General features: G+C 41.1%; 1 protein-coding gene across 1 annotated transcript in view; it reads left to right on the top strand.

Annotated features, from left to right (window-relative positions):
- The window catches only part of T265_06104 (hypothetical protein), a gene marked incomplete at both ends in the record, with an annotated part of 58528 nt that overhangs the window by 25249 nt on the left and 14962 nt on the right, over positions 1-18317 (top strand). Inside the window, 2 exons of the mRNA XM_009171290.1 lie at positions 241-313; positions 873-1120. Of these exons, the coding sequence (XP_009169554.1) occupies positions 241-313; positions 873-1120 (321 nt within the window). The remainder of the gene's footprint in view (positions 1-240; positions 314-872; positions 1121-18317) is intronic.

The following is an 18317-nucleotide window of genomic DNA, read 5'->3' as shown; positions in this document are numbered from 1 at the left end:
GTACTCTTGCAACCGGAGTGCCCATCTTGCGAGCTTCCCGCGAGGATCTCTGGTGGTCCGGATCCACTCCAGGGGTTTGTGATCGGTTTCGACATGAAACCTTTGCTCAAGCAAATATGGTCTCCACTTATCCAGGGCCCAGACGACCGCTAAACATTCCTTCTCAATGGTGGAGTACTTCTGCTCAGCGTTAGTCAGGACGCGGCTGGCATATTCGATAGCTCCATTCCTCTGCTTTAGGTCTGCGCCGATACCGAGATCACTGGCGTCCGATGCAACAATGAACATATCTCCGACTCTAGGCAGTTTGAGGGTCAGTTGCTGATCCAACATCCGCGCTTTGACATGCTCAAATGCTTCATGTGCTTCTAAGATCCATTCGAAATTCCGATTTTGACCATGCAAATCGTACAGTGGTGCAGCGATCTTGTTGAATTACTTAACGAACCGACTGTAGTATGCTCTTCGTCCAAGAAACTGACTTAGAGAGCGCTTTGAATTGGGAACAGCACAATCCTTGATCCTTGCTAATTTTTCGGGCAGCGGACTAACTTCTCCCTGACCCACTTTATGCCCCAGCAGTGTCAACAAACTCCGAGCGAGCTGGGTCCTGGCTTCATTTATCCGAAAACCAGCTTCCCGGATCCGCCCCAACATAGCCTCCAAGTGAACTACGTGCTCTGGTTCCGAATTGCTGTACACAACGATATCGTCTCCGTACACGGCAACATTCTGGAGTCCCTTCGTTAAACGAAGCAACAAGCGCCGGACTGTGAATGGTGCCCAGGACAAACCAAATAGCACTCGTCTAAATTGATATTGGATGTCCCCAACCGTAAACGCCGTTTTCTCCCGGTCCTCCTCCTTGATAGGTAGCTGCCAATATCCGGAACGCAAGTCGAACACAGTATAGCATCGGGATTGCTGGAGGGAATCAGAAATCTGCAACCGAAGGCACAGCCACAACCCGGTCAGACTCCAGCCCGACAGCGTCCGCAACCTCCTCAAAGTCCTCGAGGAAGGTCCGAACATCCCCATCCTCAAAGGGTTGCGGCCACAGGATCTTCGTCCCTATCCTGGTGACGGCACCAAATGAAAGGAAGAAGGCCTTCGCTGCGGAGTTATTTATTCGAAAATGCCAACTGACCGGTTACAGATCATTGAACAGGGCAGCAAAACTCTAATCTGCATTTTAGTTACAAAAACTGGACACAGATCTTCTCCCGAACGAGTCTTCCTAGAGATTCACTGCCATCACTCATTCGTCGGTCAAATCCAAGCAAATGTTACAAAGTGGCCCCACGAATTCCGCAACAGAATTCCCTTTTACAATCGACGCAAAGCGAAATTCTACGAACAACACATACTACTCGATTGCCTTCCTAATCAGTATTATCACCGTTACACCATTACCTCTGCCATATCACACCAATAGAGCTATCGGGAGTGTCTGTATTGCTTCTTGACGAAGAGCGCAGATGTGGAAGACCAGAGAACATATGAGAAAATATTTTATGAATTTGGTCAAACATTTTCTGGTTCAAAACTCGCAGCATTTTTCTACCCAATAAGAGGAACTTGTCCGGGTTGGAAATATTTGGAAATATTTATCCCGTAAACAGATTTCAGTGATCTCATTACGGATTGCAGAGCAATACAATTAGCGCTACAAAACATGTTCTAACTGTCAACATTAGCCCCAACCCAACTGCCAATGAAATGTGTTTTCTTGGAAAAAAACTATAGCCGTTAATTAAACAGATTTGATCTCATTACGGATTGCAGAGCAATACAATTAGCGCTACAAAACATGTTCTAACTGTCAACATTAGCCCCAACCCAACCAACTATGAAATGTGTTTTCTTGGAAAAAAACTATAGCCGTTAATCTTACTTTGCTAAAAAGCATACGATCCTAATGATGTGATCTTACTGCCTAATTGAGGTTGGTCAGTTTACCAGTGATAACTATATGGTCGATTCTCATCCTTCCTATTATCTTGCTGTAATTACTCCACGTTTCGGTAGTGTGATGAACTGTATGACCGAATAATGCTCCAACTAATTAGTTGAAATGACGAGGAATTTCAGTGCGCAATGTAGTTCTCCATACTTGGACATGCTCGATCAATTTTCATGTCCCCAGGAGGCAACAATAAAGGTTTACGAGGCGCATATTTTAGTAAAGTACTCTACTGTAATTGCGCTAAGCTTGCTCGCTTTTCGGCCAGAATGTAGGTCTTCCTCCAAGTGCGCATGGATGGCTACCAGGCATTCAAAATGATTTTACCGGTTAGCCATAGGAATAGATTCTGTTGTAAGTAGGCTAACGTCATGCGGTTTGCGCGCAAACCTCACTGTGCCGCACGAGAGCTCGTGGCGAATCAAGAGGCAGGGAAACACGCAAATCCCGACCAGAGCCACAGACCGACATGAGTAAAATTGCATGACACCAAACACCGGGATTGGGACATTTCGACCAGATAACCTAGAAGCCTATCTAAGTGGATCGCCAATCCTCCCACGATATCTGATGCAATTGGGATGCTGGCTGGTTAGTCTGATTGTATTTTCGGCATATGCGTGCACACCTTCAGATGGCCGCGGCTACACCTAAAATTGGATGACCGTCTAGCGTCTTGAGATTGCATTCGAGATTTGAGATTAGTCACGACTGTGAGCTCTTCAAGTATGTGTGGGCTTCATGAGAAGCGTCAGTTATTCCTGAGATCTGAAAGAGTCATGAGTATTAAAAATGCATCTGGTAGTGTCACAATGGCAGAAATTTGACGGTCTATGAGTGTGAACACCAACTTGTACCTGATTATAAAGGTAATGTTTCGGGATACGGATATCAGTCATTCGATTTACGAGGCGAAACCAGCTTAGCTATTTGTGCAACCTGAAAACGATAGATTCCAACCTCCACAGTAAGGTGGTCGGATAGTGTTGCCACCGCAGAGATATGGGACAATATGTTAGATAGTTACACCTCCTTTGCCAAATTTAGGGCCTTTGTAAAGTCTACGAAAAGTGCCGTTGATGTTGTTTCTGAAGATTTTGTTGCGTCTGACACAGTGAAAAATGGTGTTATTCGTGCTATCTCCACTTAGGACTCTGAGATGGTCTTCAGAGATATTTTCTTTAAGAATATCGGAATATCATCGGTCCCAGATGGAGCATACCAAGATTTCGTCGGCTAGAGCATTAAAGGATTGATGCTTTGGTGTTTTTCAGCCTTCTGTTAGATTCCTCGGTCTTCAGACTGTGCACCCTAAGAGCATAGGTTCACTGGCTCTAGAAATAAACTCTAAGCGATCGTTCAATGTGTCGTAGATTTCTTTCTCTCGTCTGTCGCATTACTACCCATCTAACAGAACCCAATATACACAGTTACTTTAGCTACGTGAAAACTCATGGTCGCCCGGGTGTGAATATTGTCCATCAACGGTAACGAATTCCGTACTCGTTTTAACTTCCGACAAAGTGTCTAAGATTTCTTCCTCAGACATTTCATGTAAAAAGGGACTGAAAAATCTTTGAGATGACTCCTTTTTCCGGGTGAGCCTAAATGCATGCCTTCTCAATGAAAAAAATTAGTGAGTGTTCCACCGCCTCTATGCATGTCTGAGAACGTGCATTCGTTGTGACCGAGATGAGACAGACGCAAGCAACACACGAATCTCAATATACAGAATTGTTTGTGCCTAGTTGTGCAGCTTGTGGGATCAAAGCGAAATATAACTTGATCCCAAAAGAAGCGCATTTCCAGCTACGATGTTGGCCGTATTGTTTTGAGAACGCTAGACTTGGTCACCTTTGATGAAGGACCTACGAAATATCAGGGTGTCCCACCAGTGGTTTCTGAGATCAACAGCTAAAATCCGCTGAAACCAATGGATAGAAAATGAGGTTATCAGGAGACGAGTTTCCTGTGGAATCGAACGATACTTCAACCAAAGACTTTACCCACCTCTGCTAAAGTGGCTGGGCTTTGTGTAACACAAGATGAGTTACCACCTAGGCAGATAAGTGTTACGTTCCAAACCTAATTCGCAGTATTGGAGACCTATAGATGCAGAGAACATGACAGGGCAGGTGGGAGTGAGGGGTTTCAAGGAAAGCACTCCCGAATCCCTGTAGCTGTGATATGGACAAGCCACCAACATCCTCTGTGCATCAGCAACTGATGGAAAAGTTGACAATCTGGCAATCTGATAGGACATCATCACATGAAAACTTGGCGTGCTTTCTATACTCAGACAAGTCGGAAAGGCGGGATTGCATTGCTAGACTTGTATCTCTTCAAGTAATGTTCAGAATATGTATCGACGTTTTAAAAATCTTACGGGATTACACAGCATCATCTCGCATTTAAAAGCTGTGGGCTCTTATTCACCTTTTACGTATCGGGCAAGATTCTTTGGCACACCAAGGACACTGGTGGTGCTCTAGTATTTTCTTTTGTTTGTCGTGCTCTATTCAAATACAGAACCAGTCAAGCGTCGGCAACATACGATTTGTAATACTAATACATTAGGTGAAAGTAAGGCCAGGTGACCAAGGATAAGCTTGTTGTCATAAGTAAGCGGATGTATGAGAATCCTGCATTCGAAACGTGAAACGTCACAATTATACGGAACACATCCTGACCATGCTGCTCAAAGTGGATCGAATTTGATCATACTGATGCCGTTGAATAGTCCGTTTTAGTAATATTGTGACAATTAGTCATACGAAGCTTCTTTTCTCGGGAACATTCTGAGAGCAGCAACGTCCGGATAGTAGCTTACCTTTGAAAATTACAGGAACGTCTGGGGAGTAGAAAGTGATTTGGCGTGATCCTTCATGTGTACATGGTGGTTCTGGACAGGATTTTACGGCTTTTTCTTGAAATATGGATTCATCCGATTGTACTAATTGACTATACTAAGAGGGCTGTAACTTTGTGTAATTTGAGCAGTCACTTTCCAATGGCTTAATCGTACGAAATTTGACAGCCTGTCGTTGCACTAATGCGCATCGAAATTACCAAATCTCATATGAATTATCGCACCAAACCAAGAATTTCCTTAAAAAGCGCTGGTCCGTTTCGTAAGTATTCCACTGATAGGTTTCTTGAAGGACAAATACCATGGGAAAATTTTGGTTCATCCGCCGAATATAACATACTTGGTTTGATAAATCATTGTCTACCATGGTCAACGCCATGTTTTTCAGCTCTGATAGTTTATGTGTGGATTCCGGAATATACCAAAATCGCGTCAACACACAATCTTCACCTGGGAATGTTTGTCCATCATAAGAGCTTTGGTGGAAACCGTACAACGCAGAGAAAATTATACCTTTCGAATTCGCGGCATAGCTAATTTTTCTCAGAATCTTCAGGCTGTCTGTTTATCCTTAAATCTGGTTTTTGGAAGTTTTCATTAAAGGTTGACCGTAGTTGCTTTGCGTAGATCGTGACTGCATCCTTTGAAAAGTCAATTCATGTGACTACAAAAGTTCCGCAAAAAAAACCAAGCATTTTCAGTCAGAAATATCTGCAACCAGATAAAACGCCGTGAGGAGGCTATGAGCCTTTGCAATGTGTTTACATGATAATCGCACTAACTCGAGCAACAATGACATCATGGGAAGCAAGGTGCGCTGGTTTACTGCACTCATTTGGGACTCGAAATGAAGTCGAAAACGACAAAATCAGTGATGGAATCGTATACAGTGCGCCGAGAGCGGAGTCAATTTTAGTGACATGGTGTAGCCATTCTTACCTTGGGAAGTTAAATTTGTGAGATTGCAGAAGACTTGTTTTTGGTCCACTGACAATGTTCTTAATAAATGCTGCTAAGAAAACAAGCTTGCATCGAGCTGTATACGAGCCCTAAATAAGACAAAAGTGCAACGGACTAGGCTGAATTTCGGATAGAACAGTTAGAAGGTAGATTTATGTCTATCGGTGGTTCTGAGATATGTGGGAGAGCATAAATCCTAGTCATCTCGGATCGAATTATGAGGTAGGTACTTTGCATAAAAAAGACATTTAAGGTCATCTGGGACGTGGATTCTCTCTGCAACGAAGGACAGTTAAGTAGTGTTGCCTTGGAAAACTTCCAGCCAAAAATGTTGCGTTGAGATATTTTGAACTCGCAAGCAATGGAATAAGGCAGTAAAGGTTGGCGACCTCCCATCATCAGATAAGCTCAGAGAAACGGTTTCAAATCACGCCTAATTTGACTACATCAAAACACATTTCCAACCAAATGATAAATTTGCCAAGATGATGGTTACGTAGCATGCGAACAAAAGAAAACGCTTTGTACTGCTCAAATCTTAGTCTTTGAAAAATATACAAATTTTTGAACATGTGTAAACAGTTGGAGATTTACTAGTGTATTTTGTGGTTTATATATCTTTGCGTTTTTCATTAAACAATAAGATTTTATTTGTTATACAAAATGTCGATTTCTACAAAAGCAGACAGCGGTCGAATTCCTGAAGGCACGGACGATTATTTGTGCACCACATAATGCTGTTAACAAATCTTGTAGCAACTATGAAATGAACGGGAGCGGTCGAATAAGGCACGGACGATTATTTGTGTACCACATAATGCTGTTAACACATCTTGTAGCAACTATGAAATGAACGGAAGACGATACGATACAAGAGGCACACAAATTCGAGTATTCTTCAATGCATGACTGAAAAGCTTCAAACAGATTGGATACCAGTGGTACAAAGGGAAAGGACAAAAAGATAAGTGGGTAATAAAAAGTGAAAATATTGATACGGAAGGTCAAAAGCAGCGCACGCGTTTCTAAGTTTATCATAGAACTTGATAACGATAGTCCAGCGTATCTGAGATCAATGATAGAATCAATGAAAGGAACATACAATTAACCAATAGGATTTTCTGTTTCTTGGTAATGCATTCCAGTGTAGCATTCGTTGTGTGAGCAAAACAATTTTTCGCTTAGGCGCCATCCAATCCGTTGGTCGGAATGACCGTACCTAATTACATTATAATAGCAGTTTAGCGGAAGTCCGCGACCAGTTGTTTTTACTTATGATGCGTTCGATATTATTGTTCGCACTTCTGGTGTGCACAGCACGCAGTGGTAAGCTCCATTTTTCCACTAAAACCATACGTAATGAAGACCGTACTCACAAAAGACGTTCCCGTAGCATGAAACTCATGGCAAACTGTTCAAATCGCAAATCTGTTTGTGCTTAGAAATAAGCCAGAATACCGTTAAATGATTTTTGCAACACTTTTGAGGAGTTTATTTATACAAGATATGTTTTGAAAAAAACAAGGAAAGCGGATAGAATGTAGTGAACGAGAGTGATTTATTGTCGAGGTAAATTGTGGACAAAATATTTCACCACAGGTGGAACCACAGGAAAAGGAAACGAGTAAGACCATTCATTGCCCCCTAGTGATAGGTAGGATCAAAATTAGAAGCAGTGACTGCTTCGTGCAGTTTGCTCTAGTGCCGGTTATCAGTATTTACCATGTTTATTCTGTTTTAATCAAAAAGTCGATGGGATATCAGTGGGGATGTTCTGGAAAGCCACATTCTTTGTAGTCGAATGAGTTACAACTGACTGTGAGTAAATTCTACTTTTGAAAAGTTGACATGTCAACGAATGTGGGAACCTTAATTCATATCAACGTCACTGAGGCGCTCTCCCACGTGATCCTATTTCGGTGGAATACAGCAATATGTGATCTAAAGAGAACAAGTTCAGTAAGTGCAGTGAGGAATGGTAAAATCTGGAGCTCTGATTTCCAAGATGAATGACTCCTGTTAGCAATTACGGCGTGAACCATGTGGCTTCATGACTCCGTAAGATTCGAGTAATAACGCCCGCACACCGAGCTAGCTTTTTAACTGGCACTCTATTGTCTAGGATTTTTGAGGTCTTTGCGCTGTCTGTAATATGCAGCCGGTCAAACTCTTCCCTTGTCTGAGCCTGCTGTTTACTACGTCTACCTCATAGACTCGATAATCATTTGTAATTCCTCATGAACGTTTAAACCCTGACTCGTCGAACCGATTTGGACAGCCATCCTTTACGTGCGCTTTTTTGACCATTTGGCCTCACCAAGTGTTGTATCCAGGCGCGTGTCGCAAACTAAGATGAATGTACCATCCTCTCCGGACTTTCTTTGAACTCGTACTACTTGGTGCAACAGTTTAAACGAAAAACCCCATAACCTGAGGTTTGTACCCCTTCTATTACGTACTTAGTACCGCATTTTTTGAAAAATCCCAAGAATCCACAATTTCTGGCTTGTGATTTTGCGCATTACTCATGTGGGCTTTCCTGAATACGTCGAAGTATTCTACAAGCCGACTGAAAATCTGTGTCGAGTTTTAGTATCTGTGGTTGCACCAGTACCTTTGTCAACACTTCAGGAACAATAGCTTCGACATCTTCACCCAATGCCGATTTAATTGCCTGCGCAAGTCACCGCTTTGTTGTTAATCATACATTTCGTCCATAGAAGTTGTCTAATGATGAAAAACTCGCAGAAGCGCAAACACTCACAGTTTCGTAATCTCTTCACTCTTCACTAAGAAGTGAGACTGCCGTTTTGGTAAAGTGGATGGCCGTCCAATGCACTAAACGCAGTTCACAATACTCCGGGAGGTCTTGCCTGATGGTTGCATTCCAAGTAATATGAAAAATGAGTATCCATTTCAAACTTAATAACCCTGTGACTAAAACGGTTAGTTTTATCAAATTTTCCGCAGAATCTGTGGTGTACCAGATAAGTGAGTGTTTTTGTGCGCAAATTTTCATCCACACTTGAACAAGCAGATACACAAAATGTCCCGACCAATTTAGTTTTCCCGAGACAGCATCACGTTTGAATTCCTTATTTTGAAATCCGGCAGTTTCTTTTCGGTGATTGACAAAATACACCGACACTGACTCAGTAGTGGTTCTCAGCAAAATATGTTGATAAAATTTTGCGGAAGAGTTGTGAATTTTTATTACGGACAAAATATTTTTAATGGGGACTTAACCAAGGAATTCGATAACAAAATAAGAATGTGCTCATCGGGTTTCCGCCGATTTTTGGTAACGGCGTCAAAATTATAAAGGTAAACAAACAGTTCACACACGTGGATTCGGAGGTCCAGCCTAGGTACGGTAGGCTGGATGCCTATTATTTTCCGCTAGCTTAGTCGTTAAACTGTCAACCACTTTACGACTTACCATTCAGAGTATGCTATATATATATATATATATATACGTTCTTAAATATGCCATTGAACATAATGACCAGATGCGTTGGACGTTTGGGAACAAGATTTCCTAAAAGTACCAAATGCAGTGGCTCGAATCCGGGGCTGTTTTACATGCGTACAACTGCTTGTATTACTACAAGGTTATATTATTTCATGATAAATTGTTATTTATTAGTGTGTTTGTTGTATAATATTAATACTAACAACACAAAGTAGCAAATTGGTTCACTCAGTTACCAGTGAACCCTGTGTTGTTGGAGACCCAGCTGATTGCGGAATAGTTCCCTGGTTTATAATACACTCAAATACATGTGTCACACAAACGTCTTGAAGACTACGCTCGCCGGATAAACCCAGTGGTTGGCGAGGCAAGTAATGAGCTGGCCTATAACCAGCCCACTTATGAAATGAAGGATCAGGTTGTACAATTGTTTCCTGATTTGCTCAACCTGACATCCGCTTACATATACAAAAGAAACACTCCTTGAAATCGGCTCTAGCGGTAATACAAGTGGCACGTTAGAAGCGAAAATCAGACAGAAGCCCGGACGTTTGAGGAGGAGGAATTGCTAGATCTCGTGTTTGTGAATTGAGCGCGATTAAGAAAAATTCAGCATTCAGTAGTAAAGTATTAAAATCTGAAGTGCTGAAAACTGCATAAATTTCTTGGTACCAGTTTTAGGCACCATTTCCACAGGGTTTCAGAGGCTAAAAGCGCTTGGGAATTCGCTCCGTATTCCTAGCGATCTTACGCCATTCGGCTTCCTGACGGACATAAAGTTTGATGGGTTGGATGGAATTACCTCGAGTTTGCAAAGATTTGTTGTTTGTGGTGTGGTCGCTTTTGCAAGTGCCACAAGTTGTTAGCTGACTCGGTTTTGCCCCGCCGCCCATGCTAAATGCGGTAACGTTTATAAACAAGGCATGGTTCAACCATACAGTTCAGCGAGTCTGTATATCACGTTTGCGCTTTCAGCGGAAAACAGGTACCCTTGAAATGGAGCAAAAAGCTTTTGAAAGTATTCAAAATCCGTCATTTTTCCGTTTTTGTCGGCAATTTTGAGGTATTTGTGTTAACTGCCTTTTTTCAAATCACAGACATTATTTTCGGCACTTATTTGTGCAGTTAAACTAGCCGGTTTAGCTAAATAATAATAATAATACTATAATAAAATAATAATATGGAAAACTTGGCTGAAAGAGCTATATCAACTGTTTCTAAAGCAATTTTAACTCGTAAATTGAAATGCGTTTTTTCGTGTGTTTGCAGCCAAACTGGCCGACGTAGATCACATTGAAATCAGTAAGTAGACGTCCATTATGTAAACCTCGTTGCAATATAAACAGCCCATGGACGAAAAAAATGTCCGATGTCTTGTATGCTGCTCAAAATACTTGTATCAGTGAGCGAAACACCTCATGTTCTTCCAGTCAGAAAACGGCTAAGACACGTTAATTTCTGGACATCGATGGCACCAGACAAACCTTGAATTCGTCAATCTATTGCGTCCAAACACTCAAAACATCCAACGCATATCATTGCATGTTCGGCGCTTCAATTTGTACAAAGCTGACATTCATGGTACTCTTGTGCACTTATGAACAAAACAACATGCTGTTCCGGTGTTCTTGTAGCGTTGGATGTTTGTGCAACAGTAGTGGGATTGATAGAGGTGATTTCACCTAAGATTTTTGTGCTGGTGAACTTGACTAAAAGCCTAATTTTTGTTCTGGAATACATACAGAGAGTAACTCAATTCCTGGTTGTCGGTCAATGACATCAGTAAGCTATAAATGGTGAATAGTATGTGAACACTGCCAACCGTTTGTGATGTAATGTTCAAATATCAAATAGGGATTACACTTGATCCCTTCATTACGGATATAGTGTCAAAGGGGCTGGTGTTGTCGAACGCGGATAAGTTTAGCACACCTCACCTAGAGCTTTGTCGTTTAATTTTATCAAGAATACCTAATTAATGCTTTCACAAACTACATAAAAAGTGACGATACCAAAGGGAATGACCAAATATCAAAATAAGTGTTTCATACTTGAGGGTTCATGAAGACTGCCTATCGAAAACAACACCTTGTTCGGCACCAGAAATCAACCGCCAAAATCAAGTTATAGTTCGTGAGCTCCGTGTGTTCTGCATATTCAACGAACTAGCCCAAATATCAGGCGTGCAGCTAAGTCGGTCTCAAATGGTAAATAACTAGCATCCAGGGGGAGTTTGACGGAGGAAACAGGATGACACAATTAATAGTGAAATGTTGCTTGTTGAGAAACTAACACAAAGTGCAACGGTTGTCAAGCCACTGGCGATCCAGCACGCTGTTTGTCCGTTACCAGCCTATCAAACATAGCCTTGGCTCTGTATATGTAAACGCCATTCAGGTGTTCAGCTATACTGAGGAGACAGATCGGTACAAACCCAACTATCTTGAGCTGCTGGTTGACTGAGGAAAGCTTCCCACATCCAAATTCGGTCAGTCTGTAAGCAATCGAAATGGCAACTCGAAATTTGGTCCGTTGTATACTTTTCTCTCTAATCAGCGTTAGGCCTGTTGAGATTTCAAGTCTGAAGTTGTTGCTCTGGTCCCACTGCGATGCCGGAACTATCCAAACGCTTGTCCCGCAAGCGCTGAGATCCCACTTGGTCTAGAACACACTGACCATCACCTATGGAGAAGGGATGACTCAGGTATGAAGCAAGCTTAGAATATCTGAATTTATTCTCACAATTACCTATCTGAATAGAAACTACCTAAGGCGATGGAGAGTTCACGTTAACTTCGAGCGTTATTACCGATTGCAAAGTATCCCTCATTTATTCTACTTACTCCCAAAAAAACTTACGCTTGAGGACAAGAACAGTTCAGGTGAAAATTCAAGGTTTGGCTTTGAGGTTGAACACAATTACATGGTCAACAATACAATGAGAAACTATTAGTGACGTTCCCCAGAAAAGCAAGACCACCTTTCGTTACGATATGTCAATATTCTGTTTAGGGTTTAGATTTAACTCTGTTAGGAGTTAACCAGCCTGAGTAAATCTTTTGAATATGGGTTAACTCACAAGGTTGTTGCAAGCCCTTCGGACTTTTCCATTCTCATCAGATAGGCGTGGTGGATAGATGTACTGCGATATCTAAAAAAAGTACCGAATGAAACATTAGGCAACATTCTTGCGGCAATGCAGTTGAAGAACATTATAAACGAGAGATTCAGTTGAGTTTTTCTCGAAGACCAAATTGATATGCAAATGAGAGTATTTGTTGAAATTTGTCGGATTTGGGCTCAAATAAAACACACGTTTGGAGAAAACTCGGAAAATTCGTCTATTTGGTGAGCCTTAACATAAAGTAGAACAGACCGTAGTCTGTCGAACTACTTTCGGCAACCTTGTGAGTAGTTTCCTTTTTGAAAATATACTGCTATGTCCCTAATATAACGCTAACTGGAGCCTGTGGCGGCCTTTGTCAAGCATATTTAGTTGATGGGTCTCGTAAAAGGGGAATGCAGTTGAGTCTGCTGTGAGAAACCAAATTGATATCCACTTTAGTATCAGAAGTGGTTAGGTGCGTAGACGGGTGCATGAACCCACTCATACAAACCGATTTACCCCCATCTGGGATCCAGAGTCGACCAAAAACACAAGGCGTCCCCCTTGAGGGCGCGTATTGGGTAAGAGCGAACTATCGTTTTGTGAACATTTCTGAAATGGCCCAAAGCTGAAATCTTGCATGCACATCTCCACTTATAGGAAAGTGTGCTGTACTGAGAGGTAAGTAACAAATAGGCGTTTCTCCAAAGGCGTGCGGTTTTTTAACCTGTTGGTGTGGATTGGTGTGGATGTTCATGCGAATATCTGAAAAAAGCGGTCAACGTTGTTCCAACTATGATACCGCAATCACGTAATTGTACGCGAAATTTCGGAATTACTCTTGACAAGTTCATTTTCACATCACGCAGCACTGAATGCGATGAAAGTAGATTTCCACAGATCGGCTTCCGGACATGAAGAATGCTGTGAAGAAGATTGCCAGAGCGTAATTTTACAAATATGCATTGCACACGTGATCTCAGACAAAAATGTCAATGCATTCAACTTAGTCATTTACAGCGAATGTGCCAAACGTCATGCGGTAATTTAACAAAAACAACTAAGTTTTAGATAACAATAGAAATACCTAGTCCATGTTTTGTCCACGTAAGTGGTTCCTTTTTTTCTGATGGGTACGCTATTGTGGTGTTTGAGCATTTGATTCTGCAGGACAGCTCTGGCTGATTTCATCCGGGGTTTCAGTGAACGAGAATGCTGGCTGCAATTAGAAATTGGGGGTGGATGGCTATCCTCAGTTGTATGCATTGACGGATTGGAGTTTCAAAAAAATTGTCAAGAAATTCTCGTTAGAAGTTCATGTAAGTAGTACATGAGAATTGCCAATCCTTATGGAGGATAACAACTAATGCCTAATGAATTGCAAAGAAACACTTCACGCTTTTAACTGACGTTCGTTTCGTCTCGAGCACCTTAGGTATACAAGGCCAGTTGGGAAAAAGTTTAATCCTCAGGGAATTTCGGCTACAATTTACAAATATTGACCAACTGAGAATCACTAATTATGTTCGAAAATGATGCAATGTCCCCGGGGCCGCTGTTTAAACGTAGTAATTAGGGTTATTTCCGTGTACAATCATACATCTAAGAAACTGAAATACCAAACCTTTTACTGCTTTTAAAAAGGAGCGATTACGCGTAAGAAATTAGGCGCGAGTTGCCGTCCTTGCCATATTTTGCAACTCGATTTCCGTAGGAGCAAACACAGGTTTGTGTCTGAGGACCTAAGTCGTACTGTTTTCAACCAATCCGGAAAGCAAAGTCAACTTATGAGAAACGTTGTTATCTCGTCCTTATCGGTAACCGAATGTACGAAAAGGCGTGTAAAAAAGCAGTATTACTTAGTGGCTATGAGAGATGGAGTCACGCGATCCAAGATATATCAAGGCTACTGGAAAAGATACTAGGACCTGCCAATGGGTCTGCTGTGATCTCACCAAAATCACGGAAATTTTAAGCTTGAAAATAAAAGAAATTCTGAGGTAAATCAGAGCAGAAAATGGAATATTTTTGAAACCATAAATGTCTTGTTTTGTAGGATCATAACTCAGATTTTGTAAATAACAGTTTAATATATTCAACTTTCTGCCAAAAGTTGAAATTAACCTTATGTTCACTGGGGGAAGAGTTTTACACGTTAATTGTCAAAGCCGTCGAGACATGGGGCTCCGCGATATAAATTTGTTCGCAAAGTAACGTGTTCAATTTTCACAACGTCATTCAAATGGAGAGAATACCAAGCATTGTCTAATTGACCAGGCTTTCCAAAAAAGCTCAATGAATATCGTCACCTTGTCGGGCTAAAATAAGCATGCAACTTGGATTAATATGTGACAACATTCTAGACCACTGAGCATTTTGCTTTTGAAACGATATTGTTGCGTATAATTTAACGTTTTTGGACCATTTATACAATGGTCAAACTATGACCAACATTACAATTCCCAAACCACGTTTAGATTGCATGGATGAAAGTAAGTTTCACGTCAAATTGCGCAGTCTCGTAGAACGCAATTCTATGTGCTTGACTTGTACCATGTTATATTACCAGGTTATAGGGGAAAAAGCAAACATTTCGTCTTTAGCCTTGCCCATGAATAGTCTTGTTTACCGTTTATTAGTTCGTTTTCTTCAATTTGTGACGTAGTTGGGTGCCGCAGAGATACTAGACCAGAGATTGGAGCGGCGTAACATCAGTCACATTTTGCATCAAATATCGATGAGAAGCTCTGAGGCTGAGGCCGATTCGCCATGCCTTGAATTCAGTATAGGATATTTGCAAACTTGAACTGGCTCTGTTCATACTGATTAGACCACAGTTGAAAAGGACCAGTAATTATCCTGGATATGAAGGCACTTTTTGGGCTCTTGTGTTCAAGCAAATTCAGACAAAACCTGCTTGCACTCAAATCTGGCGGCATCGAGTGTGTATGGCTCGGTCATGTTTGTTTAAATTTTATACGCTTGACATTTTCGGACACTGGTTAAATTTATTCAGTGTCCAGGAGCTAGACGGAATGGGCGCTAAATTCCGGAAGGTCGGAGCCGTACATCAGCCGTTGCATCACAACAGGAATTACTCTCCCACATTGACACACGCAAAGAGCAGTTTTCGAAAACATAAGAGCTCTTCAGCAACTGTCTCGCATTCTTCCAAGCAAGCTTTGCGAAACAGGTATCAGTTATGGTTGAATAAATGTCACCGAAACGGTGCACCAGTAACGCAGCTGAAATCACTGAGTTTTATCTTTCTATTCTCTGAAACAGGACTGGTGTAGCAAACACTTGAAGTCGTAAAAAACAAGCTTTACATACACGACATATCTTTCTAACCGGTGTGGGATGAAGGGAACAGCAAATAGAGGTGGAAGTTCGGATGACCACCTAGGTTTTAGTTGATTGTTTTGTTGTACACGTAGTTCATTGTTCAATATCACAAGTAATCAAGTTTCTAGGCTAGCGGCAACCTGCTCACACAGTCTAAGAGTAGAACATCTATGAAAAATGCAAAGTCACTATCAAGTAGTCTGAAATTTTCTTTTCAATGGCTCAACGTAAAACAACGGAAAGAAGTACCGTCTCAAGGGAACTACATGTTGAGAAAGCTTATGACCAAATACTAAGGCAACGCGTTCGTAGAGCTGACGATAAGCGTCATTCGAACATCGTTCAGAAGCGTCAATAGCCTGCAAATATTACGCCTTCCAAAACATCTATTTGGAACTAGAACACACTTTTTCATGTTTTTGAACGGTCTTCGTGGCCTTCGTCAAACAGTTTTGTAGTAGTAAGAGGACTCCACCGTCGTCGGTTTAATAAAAGAGAATGCTTATTGTGCTAACAACCAAGTCAAAAATAAACTGTTGAGCTCCAATTATGGACGAAGCCCTGCACAAATCCACCAAAATCCCGTTTTTTCCAATGGATTATACGTCACTTTCACCGTCGGATTAACTTTACAATCACACGGACCGTGGAAAAACATCGATTTCAATTTCTGCTTTGAATATATGCGCATGGTGGAAAAGAACAAGGACACCTTGACAAAATGCACATGTGAAAGTGAATACAAAGCCAGCGTGCGAACGTCAGCAACAAGCAACTCTGCTCATAGATGACTGGTTTGGGTGAAAAATTCTCCTTGATGCATTTTAGCAGCCCGTATTTGATAAAGCTGTTGGACGACCAAGAACAACTGCAGATGAAATTTACACTTTCGCACTAGAATACTTTATAATGGCAAGATTTATTGTAGTGAAACCCTGCTTACGATTTCGAACGTTACTTTTGATAATTCAGTGCCGAAATCAATAGGAGTGTGTCACATAAGTAAGTTAATGCATATTGAACTCCGTTTAGGCAAAAATTTAAAGTTGAAAGGGCCGGTTGATATATCTATTCTGTATTCTGTTGTCAGTTCGTGTGTTTTAAGACATTTCCTCATAGGAACACCTAATCACAGGAACTTCAGTTTGGTTAACCCGTCAGGTGCGTCTAACGGAACACTCGCACTTCTATGCATGGTTTGTTGTCTCCGAGGAGCAAGGGGCAATGTTTCAGCGACAAGTGGCCTTGTGTTCCTCTCTGTTCATTTTTAAATGTGTTGCACTCATTGCAGTTATCAAGCTCAACCTTGATTTCCTAGGCCGAAGGAAAGTGACGATACTGTCGTTGACTTTCGTAATGATTGTTGCACATATTTTCATCATCCCTGCTGCCATTTTCAAAATTTTCAACAGGTATAATTCTCGTGTGGTTCTGTTTACCGTTTTGTTCACAAAAACTTTCCCGAGATTTATTGTACGTCTTCGGTCTCCTGATACTCAGCCAGTAGGTTTTTGTACAAAACACCGAATTTATCGGAGTTGAAATGTTCATTTAGCTTGATACTAAGGTCAACGCAAATTACTTCCGTGGTCATCCGAGTAAAACAAATATTCACCACTCAGTTCTTCCTCCTCGAAAAGTCTGTGAATAATGCCAATTGCATATCGATGAATGCTGAAGGTCTGCCACTACCCCTGCCATTATCTATCAGTCAGAATCTACACGCACTCAAGTAAGTAGATATAAACTACTTAGGTTTTGAATATGGATATTGCATTTAGGCATTACTAGATTTGAAAAACATTTTACATTGGAATTCAGCTTGCGTAGCCTAATTTGCCATTTGTTTTTATTTTCTATCACGTTATTTGATGTGCTCTACAGTTCAAGTTTCCTGATATATTTCGATTGAGGAACTTTGTCTGAGCACAATGAAAAAGTGAACAGTATGTGTTACCTGTTTTGTTCGCTGCTATCCAGATTAAGTAACCATCTAAGCAGCAGAATATGCTTGCCTCTCCTAGACATGCGAGTCTAATCAACACAACCTGATAGTTGGGCTATAAATTTTGTATTATTTCGAGGTCTCTTGCTTTGGAAACCCGCCGCAGCAACCCACCACGAGTTAATTTCCATGCCACAATGTAACCGATAAACAATTAAGACTATCTGTTAAGCAACGTCTCGATTTAAACAAAAGAAAAATTTAAAAGTAAAATTTCAAAACTTCAAAACATTTAAAAAATCCCAAAATTTTGAAAAAAATTCAACATTTTTAAAAAATTTCAAAAATTTAACTTAAAGTATCCATTTGGATAGGGCACTTTGCTTCTTCTTACTCTGTGTGTGTGTGCGGGAAACTTGAAGTCTCTTTGTTACAAAATGGCGTCTACATATTGCTATTTGTATTCCGGATTTTCTGCATGGATTGTAAATCGTAGTTCAGGTGTCACAAAAGGTCACCATAATAGCATACCTGCGAAGAAACCCTCAGAAAACAAAGTTCGATTTCGTGCTCTAATTTGACAGTTTATTACGGGCCGAAACATTGTGTGATAATTAGGGCGATGGTATCTGGAATCAGCACACGTCCTCGATTCAG

Source organism: Opisthorchis viverrini (genome assembly GCF_000715545.1).
Source record: "Opisthorchis viverrini unplaced genomic scaffold opera_v5_120, whole genome shotgun sequence".
NCBI classification, from domain to species: domain Eukaryota; kingdom Metazoa; phylum Platyhelminthes; class Trematoda; order Opisthorchiida; family Opisthorchiidae; genus Opisthorchis; species Opisthorchis viverrini.
This window is presented reverse-complemented; position numbering and strand designations above follow the sequence as displayed.